Here is a 13,528-nt window from a genome sequence, read left to right as displayed (position 1 = left end):
GAATGATTCTTATCCTTCCTCTGGTGCCCACAGGTCGGTCAGTCATACAAGAGATTAGGAACAGAGATTTGGCAATCTGGAAGGCAGCTGCTGCGGTAAGCGGACAAGGCATCGCAAACTGATTGAAAATGCACCTTCCGATTATGAATTATTCCTTAATCGATTTTCAGCATTTTAATGTCTTTTGGTTAAAAAAGTATCTACCGTAAGCATATTTCACTTTGGTATTTTCCACTATGAATTCACGAAATTGTTTTTGGAGGTTCTGGGGCCATACCGACTCTGCCCAGGACTCAATTCCAGGCTCTACCTCAGGGATCTCTCTTGGGAGACCCCTCAGATGGGTGCCGGGGACCAAACCCAGGTTGACTGCACAGAAGGCAAATGCCTGACCTGCTGCTCTTATTACCCATAATCAAACTTTCTTTACTCCACCTTTAATAAGCCATGAACCTGAAGAAATATGGTGTGATCAATAACGGAGACTTTTACTTGTAGGTTTAAATTCATAAACACTTTAAAAATATACTATCAAGGAATAAAGAATGTTTTCCACTTTATTTATTGTATTATCTTTTTAGTATGTCACTATTTTAAGTTGATCTTAGGAAATAGTGAATAAAGCTCTGTAATTTTGAGTTTCTCACATATAAATTCTTCAGAATATTAGCTTATGAGTTTGCGGCCCTTGCCATAAGTTTTATAACAATTATACACATGCTTTGAAAATAACAGCAAAATAATCTCCAGTGACGTTGTTATTATGGTGAGGAGAATCCTGAGGTGAGGTGAGGAGAGTTTGAGCTTGTCATGTTTAAGACTTTTGTAGTTCACAAATGCATTCCTTGGAAGCCCACAGTCTGTTTGACTTCCTCGTAACGCTCTCTTCTGCATAGCCCTTGATCAGGCAAAATATGTGTATTGAATTTATTAGGCAAAATGAGCTTGCCAGAGTTCAATGATTCTGTCTCAGGTGTGCAATGTTACCTCATCATACTAAGCACCAAAGTGGTTGTAACCTTTGCCCCTGTGTTTAGGACCTTTCTTCCACACTCGTGTCCCTGCCTTCCCTCCAACAAACTTAGTTCTGTCCTCCCAGTTGACCGTTTTCTGTATTTTCTGTCTAGAGTGGCGCTACATGTCTTGCTCCCTCTCACTTTGCTTACTCTGAAACCCTTCATTTTTGCCCCTATCATACCAAAAGCAAAGCCTCATCTTATCACATAGGTGAGGAATAGTCCATTGTGTAGATATACCACAACTTATATATCCAAACACCTGGCTCTGGGCACTTGAGTTTTCCCCCAGGTATTTTAACTCTTTGGTGGTCTCTATTAAATATAGACCTATAAATAAATTACATCTCTGATCTCTATAACAACAGGCTATTTTTCAATTATTCACTTGGTGGTACACGCACACATACACACACGTATAGTAGCTTAGGTTACCATGCTGTTACCTTTTATGATTTTATGTACAGAGTTATGGCCTCTTCACCATCTCACCAGAGGGCCCTTGTCCTTCACCACTGCCCTTCCTCAGTCCATTTGCTTAGTATTTTACATTGATTAGATATTTTAGTTTCAGTTCTTATCTCTCACCAAATGTAAGCACTCCAGTTTTTCCAGTTACCAAAAATATTCTCCAGCATGGTATGGCTGAAATTTCTTCTGACTAAGGTGCCTGAGAAATCAAGACTGGCTTCTGGATACTTGTTTATAGACTACAGTGTAGAATGAAAAATAAAGAATAGCTTTATGTTTTTACCACAGGACTTCCTCCTTCTAAGATTTTTTTCTTTGTAAGGTTGCTTCTAAAAGATGACTCCACAATAATAGCAACATTAGAATATTTTCTGTTTTGGAAAGAGACAGCTGGAGGCAGTTCCTCTTGTCGACCATGAACTTGCTCCCAGAGAGCAACACATCTCTGGGGAATCACATGGAATGATGAGACCGTCTCTACCTACAGAGGAGTAAATGTCCTGATCCCTTTGGAATAAATAGCTGGGTAATTCAGAGGACTTTGGAATGAGGTCTGTATAAATATTCTGGGACTTCATGTGTGTTCAATCCTGTTCTGAACCAGACATGACTTTGATCCTGTTCTGAACAAGCATCAACCTCCGTTTCCTGACAATGTTATTGGAAACTGAACCCACCACCGAGGACCTTGAGTTATCTCTACCGGCTTACTCGGAGTCATCAAAATACTCTATAATCCATAGCATTTAATTGAAAATTCTATGTCGCCTTTAAAGAAAAGAAGTTGACCGTTACTTGGCAATCAGAACTACCGTTATTGTGGAGATGGGGGGGGGGAGGGGAAGAGACTGGTCAGGCCACATGGACACAGACGTACCTTCTGGACGGCCGCCTGCGACTCCAGCACGTTGTTCTCGGACCCGTTGCTGCGACTTATCATGCGCCACATCTGGGCATACATGCTGTCCCGCTCGAAGGGGTTCATGCCCTTCACCCGCACGTGCTCGTACACCGCTGAGTCCAGCACTGTGCCGTAGGGGATGTCCGTCTGCTTGGACAGGTCCTGCAGAGACCTAGGCCGCACAGACAGAAGAGCGTGAGGAGCGTTGAATATGTTGGACAGGGAAGAAAACGTTTCAAGAGAAAAACAGGGAAAAATGCAATGTCAGTTGCACTGTGGCACTGTCCTCCCATTGTTCATGGATTTGCTCGAGCGGGCACCAGTACTGTCTGCATTGTGAGACTTGTTGTTACTGTGTTTGGCATATCGAATATGTCATGGGTATCTTGCCAGGCTTTGCCATGCGGGTGAGATACTCTCGGTAGCTTGCCGGGCTCTCCGAGAGGGACGGAGGATTCTAACTCGGGTTGGCAGGTCAGCCACATGCAATGCAAACGCCCTACCCACTGTGCTATTGCTCAGTATGAATGTCAATTGACTTTTAATTTTTATTCTTTCAGTGAAGTGAAATATTTTTTACCAAGACAAATTGAAAGAAGTGTGGAGAGGGGTAGGGAGAGTGAGGGCAAGGAAGATTGAGAGAGGGAGAGAGAGCGGGAGGGAGAGGGAGAGAGAGAAAACAATAGAGGGAGGCAGAGAGGAAGAGAGAGAGGGGGAGACAGAGAGACAGAGGGAGAGAGGGAGAGAGAAAATGACAGAGAAAGAGAGAAGTAGAGAGAGAATGGATTTCTTCCAGATTGGAATGTGAAATAATCAGAAAACAGAAAGGAATAACATATGTTCTATCATTTCTATGTTGTAAAGACATCTCCAGAATGGGAAAAAGAATCAGAAGAGAGAGAAAAATAAGTGTGCAAGAGAAATTATGGGTTTCTCCAGAACAGGACAACGCTATTATTTCTATTTTTTCCAAATAAATTTTGACTAATACAGAAAGTCAAACTATATAGGTTTTGTTTGTAGCATTATGGGCTGGAGCGATAGCACAGCGGGTAGGGCGTCCGCCTTACAAGCGGCCAACATGGCCCACCCGAGTTCGATTCCTCCGCCCCTCTCGGAGAGCCCGGCAAGCTACCGAGAGTATTCGATATGCCAGACACAGTAACAACAAAGTCTCCAATGGAGACGTTACTGGGCCCGCTCGAGCAAATCGACGATCAACGGGAGGGCCTTTACCTTTTACCTTTACTTTAAATCTATCCTAACAAGTTAAATTGCACCCTTTACCACACGCCTTTGACAAACTGGCTTATTCTCTTTTCCAGTAACTGCTAGGTTGTTTGCGTTTTGGTTACATCATTGACTTGACTCGTTTCTCTGTCTTATCTGAGTGACAATATATGGTGCATACTGTTTTAGGCACCCGAGGTTTATCGTGATGTTGGGAATAGCAGAATTGCATCTTATTTTTTAAAGAGTTAATAGTATGGCATTGTGTATCATTCACATCTTTATGCAAACCTTTGTTAGTGTCACTTAGGCAATTCTCAGAGTGATCAACAGCTTTCAAATGTGTATCTTCCCAGCTTCCAAGGCTATCTTGGAATTTTCTACTAACAAAAAGCTAATTCATTTCTATTTCCTTATATTTGCTTTAAGGGTGTGTGGGGTGTGTATATGTGAGTATGGCTTTATGTGTGGGTATTCTATTTTCACTCAAACGGAATACATTTTATGCTTCTCAAAACTTCACCATATTTTCTGCTACAATTTAGAATTGTAGAACAATGCTTTATGACTTAAAAAATTAATTGTTGAGTTACACACGGTACCTCCTTTTTTTCAGGTTATCCGTATTTAGATTGCTGCTTGATTTCCTTCTCTTTAGTTTCAGAGCTGGCTGACTTCCTTATGTGTTTAATTTCAAATGTGGAGAACCAATTACCACTTTACGGAAACTCAGGGAATTTGTATTGGTACCTCGCTCTAGTGACTGACATTTAAGAACAAATACGTGTCTTCCATACTCTTCAGAATTAGCGACCTCAAACTCAGGATGCCCTGGAAAGGGAGCAGATATTTTCTCAAGCACTATATTTTGAACAAGAATATTGTTCAAGCCTTTTACAAGGCGGATAATGAGTGTCCTGCTATGTACACCTTCGGGTTTTTACATGCTTCCTGACGGAGTTGGGTCACCATTCTCCAGGGGTTGATGCAACCCTGAGCACTGGGCAAGGGGGCAGGTGGTGCTCTTACAGGTCACCAAAGAGTAACGTGCAGAACAGGATTGTAAATTATGATTTATTTGCTAGAGGTGAATTTGTACAACTTGCAACTCCAACTTTTATCTGTGCTGAATGAATTTTATATTGCCGATTCATGTAATTTAGTCCACGTAAAATGCCCACTATAACTTCTTTGTGCTTTTTTAAGGACACATTGATGAAACATTAAAAGGAACAATTTGAAGGAGAAAATTTATGGAATATTGGACAGATACTGAATTCTACTGCTTGCAAAAGTAAACTAAAGGGCATCAGAAATGAGTAATTGAGGGCAAAGTCAGGGACCAAACTGAGCTCCAGGTGTCTAGGGTAGAATTTAATACTTGAGTAATAGAATAGCTGCTCCTGAAACAATTAATGGACTTTTTATAATTATCTTGGTAATAGTAGGGTGAGAAAACTTTTATTTCAAAGAGCAATTTCCTTCCATTTACTGCTGTTCAAATAGAACACTCCTTAAGTAATAAAAACTATGTAAGGCTCTAGAATTATAACATTTCCATGCTCTTTAGTTGAAGATGTTCACTTTAGTTGAAGTGGTAACTCAGAAGAAAGAAATTAACTCTTTGAATGCACACTGTGATAGCAACCCTGGGTACGCCTTCCGTTTCTGTAAACACAGGGCTCAATGTTACACCAGAGGGTAAAACCTGCATTTTCCCTACTGAGTTTTAAGTGTTTGTGCCACACCTGGTGATGCTCAGGACTTGCTCCTGGCTCTCTGCTCAGGGATCACACCCTGGTTGGCCTTGTGTAAGGTAAATGCCTTGGCTGCTGTAGGCTTGTATTTTCTGAAACCCTAAAAATCTACAGCTGGAGAAGGCCATGCTGGTGTTCTTCAGAAACCAACCAGGATAGATCACTCACTTTTTGGCTGGTATTTTTTCAATATATTGTTTCCTTCTGTTTATTAAAATTTTTTCACCCATATTATAAGCATTTTATGGCTGTTAATCTTAATTATTGCTCTTAGAAGACTTTAGTGGTGGTGAAACATTCATTTAGGAGATTTAAAATGAAAATATAGGGGCTGGAGCCATAGCACAGCAGGTAGGGCATTTGCCTTGCACACGAACGACCTGGGTTCGATTCCCAGCATCCCATATGGTCCCCCAAGCACTGCCAGGAGTAATTCCTGAGTGCATGAGCCAGGAGTGACCCCTGTGCATCACCAGATGTGACCCAAAAAGCAATAAATAAATAAATAAATAATATGAAAATATAGAATCTCTTTGTAGAAATAGTCATATTAGTAAAATAGTGTTAGCTTCTGTAAAAGGAAAATTCAAGCCAAATGTTGGAATAATGCTTCTGTCACATAAAATCACCTTAAATACCAGCTTGCCGAACAGCACAGAATTATAATACAAATATTTACTGGTCAGCATACATTTTTATAAAGGAATGCATTAGTATATTGCCTATGTGAATTTTCTTATGTCAGAAAGATCTTTAATTTCAAGATAGTTAAAATTTAGAATATTTAGAAGAGCAGAGCTTTGTATCTTAGAACAAAGGCAGACTCTCTAGCTTTATTTCTGATTAGAAGTTCAGCTTATAAATTGGTTTCAAGATATGCTGGCAGTAAAAATTACAGCTTGTCTGATTCAGGTTGGTTCCATTATCATACACCAAGATAGTAGTAAAGGTGACAAAAATATAATGTAGCAAAATGAAGTTAGCGCAAATAACTTATTGAAGAAAGAAAAGGCTGTTTTAGTAGACTAACAGAAAAGGACTGCCTATGATAGGTGATCATTTTGTTATTTTTATGCTAATAACATTTTAGAAAGAGCTGCAGAAATGCTATGGCTGACATTATGAGGAACTCTAGAAAATTATTCTGCAAATTGTATCTCCAAAAATTATGTAAGAAGGTCAGCATCTGAGTGGAATAGATATTACTCAGAAATGCAAAATCACTGTTTTAAAGTACAAACAATTCTACAATATCAATGGTTACATAACATAAACATTAATGTATCATGCAGATTTATATTTTAGAATTAGTTTAGGTGATATGGTTACTGCATACGACCACCACCAAAGTACTCATGAATTTTCACTCTGTTTTAGGACATAGATTTTTTTTTTTTAACAATTGGCAGTGTTTACCAGTCCACAGAAGAAATGGTAAAAATCTCGGGCATTCTATAACAGAATAAAATCAGAATATACTCACATTAAGGCATTCCATTTGCCTATGTGCTACACAGAGTCAAGGTCACCTTGGACACTGTCTCCCACGTCCACATGCCAAATTCTGCATGCAGAGTTAAGCCGAAGTGAATCCCAGCCAGATGGAAAAATGAAACAGCACAGAAATGGAAGGGCCACAGGTGGGCCCCTCAGGACTGCAGGGCAGGAAGCACTCCTAGTCCTCAGGGAGACTCTGCATGGAGTACCTCAGGTCACACAGCAGTGCAGCCACGCCCTGGACTCAAGGAGAGGGGGTCCACCCTCGGGGGACAGGGACGCTGTGAGAGTGTGTGGAGCTCCCACACCCAAGGACGGGGCGAAGGGGAAGAGAGGCCCCGAACCCAGACCAAGGGAGACAGCGCAGCTCAGCACCGAAGACTGCGTGGAACTGGGGTGCAGAAACTCGACACTGCGACACAGTTGCTGCCCAGACACAGAGCCTGGGTTTGGGAGATGCAGGAGGCACCAGGGAGCAGCAAACTTGGGGGAAACCATCAATAAAGAAGTGATGAAGGGAAAAACCATGAAAAACAAAGACATCAGGAGTTATGGGATAATTTTATGAGGATAACATTCAAGTTCTAAGTATGGAGGCAGAGGAGGGGATAGGGAAGGACTGTCGGTCAAAGACATTCTAGCAGAAAACTTTCCCCATCTTCTGACTGAGTCATTGATACTCATCATGAAGAAGCGTGTCGAGTTCCAAACAAAACAAATCCAAATAGGACTCCAAGACACACTGCGGTTAAATAACACAAAAACAAAGCTAGAGGTCCAATCCTAAGAGCAGGAGAACAATTAAGAAGTCTACATTTAAATCTCCATACAAACGAGACTTCCTAAGACTCCTAGCAGATTTAGTGAGTGGAATGCTACACATTACAAGAGCACGGTTTGACACGGCAAATGCATTGGAGGAAATCAATATCCCCAGAGAGTACTTTATATACGAGGTTACCAAAGTTTGAAGGACTAACATAAAACTTTATGGACAAATGTCTCCTAAAGTAGTTTTGTGACTCTGAAGCCAACTTTGGAAAAATTCTAAATTGTCTCCAAGAAACACTGCTTGGGATTAGTAAGAAACACAGCTCAAAGATCACAATGAGTAAATATTCAAACAGTCTGATTTGGAGGAAAAAAAAATAGTGCAAGAAAATACTGGCCTAAGAAAGGCCAAAGCCTGCAAAGTTGTTAAGAAAACATAGACCTTACACTGAAAAGGTTTTTCATGGGACAGAGACTGACATTAGATTATAATCAAGGAATCACTGTACCAGGAAGTCTTAATATATATTGATATATACACACCAGGGCTTGGAAGATGGAATAGGGGCAAAGCATGTACCTTTTATGTGATCAACCCAATTTCGATCCCTTGCTCCATATGTGGTCCCTTGAGCACAGAATCGGGAGTCCAGAACACACAGAAAGATCATATACTATAATCACTGGAATTCATCACAGGAATGCAAGGATGGCTCAATTGAAGCAAGTCAGTGGATGACAGCCCATGTTAGTGAAAGGAAGGTAAAGGTAAAGGTAAAGGTCCTCCCGTTGATCGTCGATTTGCTCTAGCGGGCCCAGTAACGTCTCCATTGGAGACTTTGTTGTTACTGTGTCTGGCATATCGAATACTCTCGGTAGCTTGCTGGGCTCTCCGAGAAGGGCGGAGGAATCGAACTCGGGTCGGCCATGTTGGCCGCTTGTAAGGTGAACGCCCTACCCGCTAGTGGAGGAAGCATCCAACAAGGTGTGACAATCATGGTAAAACTCTTCATAAAATATGAATGGAAGGAACTTTGTTCAAAATAGTAAAGATTATGTGACATAAATCCAGTTAACATCATACTCTATTGTAAAAAACTCAAAATCTTTCCTCTGAGATCAGACATAAGACAAGCATTTCCAAACTGCCACAGACATTCAACACAGTGCCAGAACTCTCTATCAGAACACTGAGATGAGAAAGAAATGTAAAACTGGAAACAAGTCAAAATGACATGATATTAGACATAGGACATCCTAGACTCCATAAAAAGTGCCTGCAACAAATGTCGATCTAGCAAAGTGGAAGTTTATTTGCATAAATTGCAAATTGCATAAATTGCTTATGCAATTTATATTTGTTGCACTTCTTTTTTTAAGACTTCATTTTCATGTTATATAATCTTTATTTTAAAATTTATTTATTTTTTAATTGGATCACCATGAGATACAGTAGGGCGTTTGCCTTGCACGCAGCCAACATGGCCGACCGAGTTCGATTCCTCCGCCCCTCTCGGAGAGCCCAGCAAGCTACCGAGAGTATCTCGCCCACATGGAAGAGCCTGGCAAGCTACCCATAATGTATTCAATATGCCAAACACAGTAACAACAAAGTCTCACACTGGAGATGTTACTGGGCCCGCTCGAGTAAATCAATGAACAACAGTAGGACCGTCACCATGACCATGAGATACACAGTTACAAAGTTGTTCATGACTGGGTTTCTGTCATATAATGGTCCAACACCCATCCCTTCGCCAGTGTGCATGCATCTTCCACCACCAATGTTCCCAGGTCCCACTCTATGGCAAACACTTCTCTCTCTCTCTCTCTCTCTCTCTCTCTCTCTCTCTCTTTCCTCTCCCTTTAGGCACCATGGTTTACAATACAAATACTGAAAGATTATCAGATACATTCCTCTGTTGCATTCATATAGGTATCAATGAGACATAAGAGTAAGATTTAAAAAAAATACCATTCACAATTGTCCACCCTCCTGCTCGCCCCTCTGGCCAAATCAAGTTTCTGGAAATGAAGTTAACGAAGGGGATGAAAGATTTAAAGAAAGTTATAAATCACTGTTAAAAGAAAATGATAAGAAAATGATATGGAAAAAGAGAGAAATGGAAGCATATTTCTTGTTCATGAATAAAAAGGATTAACGTGGTTAAAATGACCATTCTCCCCACTGCACCGTACAGATTCAATGTTGGCCTATTAAAATTCACATCATATTCTTTAAGAATATCAAACAATGAAACTCCCTGAAGAGCCGAGACAATCCAGAGGGAAAAATATGGGTGACAGTGTATTTCCTGAATTTAAATTAGACTTTAAAGCTGAAATAATAAAAATAAGACAACATGTGGAATTAGAATAAAGGCAGACTCTCAGACCAATGGAACAGAATTGAGAACCAATGGAATAAAATTCAGATATACGGACAATTAATCTTTGAGAAAGGAGGCAATTCATGAAAGGCAATCAGAAAAGCCTCTTTAACAAATGATGTTGGGAGAACTGAATCCCTATCTCACACCATACTCAAATGATACCTTAAATTGGCTTAAAGACATCACTATTAGATCTAAAGGCATAAAATAAACTGAGGAAAATACTGGAAGGACCCTGTTTTATTGACATCGGAGGGTTCTCGATTGATGCTACTAAGAAAACCAAGGACAACTAAACCAAGCATATGAGACTACCTCAAACTAAAAGTCACTGCACTGTGAAAGAAATGATGACTAGAATAGAAAGAAAGCTTACTGACTGGCAGAAAGCATTCTCTAACCACATACTTGATAAACATCTAAGACCCCAGGTTAAGAAGTACACACAAAAGTTACGCTAGTGACAATTTAAGAAAAAGAGAAAAATGAGAATTGAGCAGATACTTCCTTAAAGAAGACAGACATGGCCCGTAGACATAGAAGAACCCAGTCGTCATCGATTAACATCAGGGGAATGCAAATGGAAGAAATAAACCCGATGACAAAGAGTTTTGAAGGCTCCTCAAAGAAGTCACTGTCACTGTCACTGTCCGCCCGTTGCCCATCGCTTTGCTCCAGAGGGCCCAGTAATGTCTCCATTGTGACAATTGTTACTGTGCTTGGCATATTGAATATGTCACAGGATAGCTTGCCAGGCTTTGCTGTGCGGGAGAGATCCTCTCGGTAGCTCAAAGAGGGGCGGAGGAATTGAACTCGGGTCGGCCATGTTGGCCACTTGCAAGGCAAATGCTCTACCCTCTGTGCTATTGCTCCAGCCCCACAAAAAAGTAAGAATGAAATTTGCACATGATCCAGATTTTCCACAATTTGGCATCTCACCCAAGAGTACAAAATTCAATCATATGAAAAGACAGTTATACGTCTGCGTTGACTGAAGCAATATTGGTAATGAATAACTGTTATGATCCAAATGACAAGCAGATTAAATACATAAAATTAGTGATGCACACATATGTGCACACACTGAAATACTACTTAGCTATAAGAACAGTTGAAGTCCTGCAGTTCATTTTTAGTCGAATAATATTGGAATGCACCATTTCAAGTGAGTGAAAGGAAAGAAAAGTACCAGATGATCTCACTCACCTGTGGAATAGAAAAGCAAAACAGTAATAAAATAAACAATGGTCAATGATAATAGGCAGTGAGAATCTGACTATGAAACTGAGTTTGCTAAATATGTATGTATTGGGCTCGTGAGAGACAGGTGTGGGGCATGGAATTCCTGAGCATCTCCAAACATGCTGTTCCTGAAACATTAATAGGAAGAATATTGCAAATCATTGTGCCTAAATTTTAAAAGTAATCAAAAGTTAACTATTCGAGAAAAATCATGCTCACATTTAATAAAAATTATTTCCATTAAATAAAAATCAATGATTAATTGTAAATGGCAATTAATTAAGAATGTAAATGCTTGCCACTACAATCACCCTTTTTAAAATCAGTATTCATAGGGTTTATCCTTTATTACTTGAATGGCATTTTAAGTGACTAGCAACCTAGTTATCTAGGATAATATTCAAATTCTAGGATAATAATACAATTTGTCCAGTAAGAGCTATTTAGTTATTTGCCTATCATTATATATACTAAGGAATTGTATCATTAAGGTAGGTATGTGAAACTCAGTTTCAGGAAGCTGAGTGGATATAGGCTGAGTTTTTAATCATAAGGAAAAAAAACACTTAAAATCCTATAAGCACTGAAAATTAGTTTTTTAATGCCTATGGTAGTCTAATATTAGATCTACCAATAGCTACATATGCTAGCTTTGACATTGGCTAAATTAGATTTAAAAATCCACACAGATGTGTGAATTGTGTGCTGTCTGAGGCCAGGTACCACTGTAACCTTCATTCCTCCTATGTAAAATTGAAGAAGTTAATGTCCTCCCTCAAAGAGCTGATGGGAAACTTGCCACATTAGCACTTCATGTTAGCTACTGTTTTCATGTCAATATATTTCTGTGATGTGTCCTTTCCTCATAAGTCCTCATTTAGTTCTTTTTAGTGGATTTATGTGCATACCAGATGATTCCTTAGAAAAATGCCTCATTTCCTTTTTATGTACAAGACTCCATGATAACAATAATAGTAAATACTCAAAGCTTCAAAAACTTGGGGACATTTATGCAACTCCAGGTTAATGAAATTATATGACAATGAACGTACTGCTAAAAGTACATTTCTGAAACTGTCAACTAGTTAAAAAATCTAATGTCTATTCCCTCTTCAAGGAACATATTTTTAGCCACTTTTCTTTAACAGTAGACTAGATATTCTCCAGATAAGCTTCCAACCAGTTCTTATGCATGTCTCTGTCTCTTCTCCATCGTCACTCTCTCTTTTTCTTCCTTTCAAGCAGGAGTCTGGTTGTGAGAATACTTCTAAGAGACAAGAGTGAGAACCGCGCTAGCTCCAGGAAACTTGACATCTAATCCTATTGTTTATAGAACAAATCATTTCAACTCAAGTGCCCACTGGAGAAGGGGATTGTTACCAGGGATGTGCATCAGAAGACAGACACTAGCTGCTTCAGGCAAAGAGGCTGCCCCGATTCTGCCTCTGGATGCTGAATTGGGATCAGGACCGATATTACTGCAGCCCCCAGGGCCCATTCAGATGGGCCCTAGCATTCACGGGTTGCCATGGCGACCAGTGGTAGCTGGTGCTGAGCTGTTGTGGTTAAATCCAGTGAGGATTCCCCGCCTCGAACATTCTCCAAAATAAAAATCTAACAATGGCAGCAGTGACAAACTGTGGCCATTGAGATGAAGAAGCAAAAAATCTCTGGAAAAAGAACTTGTTGTGATCCCTTAGGTCCTCTAAGGTACGAGGTATTGTCTCACCCAATGCTGGGCAGCTTCAAAAGATGGGGAAAACATGGGCTTGGAAGATGTAAAGATCTGACCTTTAGCTCTTGGCGAAATTTTTTTTTTTTTTTTGCTTTTTGGGTCACACCTGGCGAAGCACAGGGGTTACTCCTGGCTCTGCGCTCAGGAATAACCCCTGGCGCTGCTCAGGGGACCATATGGGATGCTGGGAATCCAACCAGGGTCGGCCGGTGCAAGACAAATGCCCTACCCGCTGTGCTATTGCTCCAGCCCCATTGGTGAAAATTTTTAACTTATCCAAATTAAAATTTCTTCCTGCATTAAGCATGGAGAAGTAATTTTTTAAACAAGTTTTCTGAAAAACTGAGATGAATGCTGAATAGAAGACACTTAACTTGGCACTGCACTTACATTGAACCTTATGTAACTGTTGGTAGGTACAATTCTTGTTTACTACTATTACTAATATTTATTCACTATAAGAGCCCGGCAAGCTACTGAGAGTATCTTGCCCGCATGGCAAAGCCTGCCAAACT

The 13,528-nt window shown here is 40.2% G+C and overlaps 1 protein-coding gene across 3 annotated transcripts in view; it reads right to left on the bottom strand.

Moving 5' to 3' along the window:
- GRID2 (glutamate ionotropic receptor delta type subunit 2) overlaps positions 1-13,528 on the bottom strand; it is a 1,415,717-nt gene that overhangs the window by 245,936 nt on the left and 1,156,253 nt on the right. For all 3 annotated transcript variants that reach the window (XM_056106635.1, XM_056106637.1, XM_056106634.1), the window contains one exon: positions 2,365-2,560. In XM_056106635.1, the coding sequence (XP_055962610.1) occupies positions 2,365-2,560 (196 nt within the window). The remainder of the gene's footprint in view (positions 1-2,364; positions 2,561-13,528) is intronic.

The sequence above is a fragment of the Sorex fumeus genome, unplaced genomic scaffold, assembly GCF_029834395.1.
Source record: "Sorex fumeus unplaced genomic scaffold, SorFum_2.1 ptg000136l, whole genome shotgun sequence".
Taxonomy (NCBI): Eukaryota; Metazoa; Chordata; class Mammalia; order Eulipotyphla; family Soricidae; genus Sorex; species Sorex fumeus.
The sequence above is the reverse complement of the archived record's forward strand: the minus strand, read 5'-3'. Positions and strand labels throughout refer to the sequence as shown.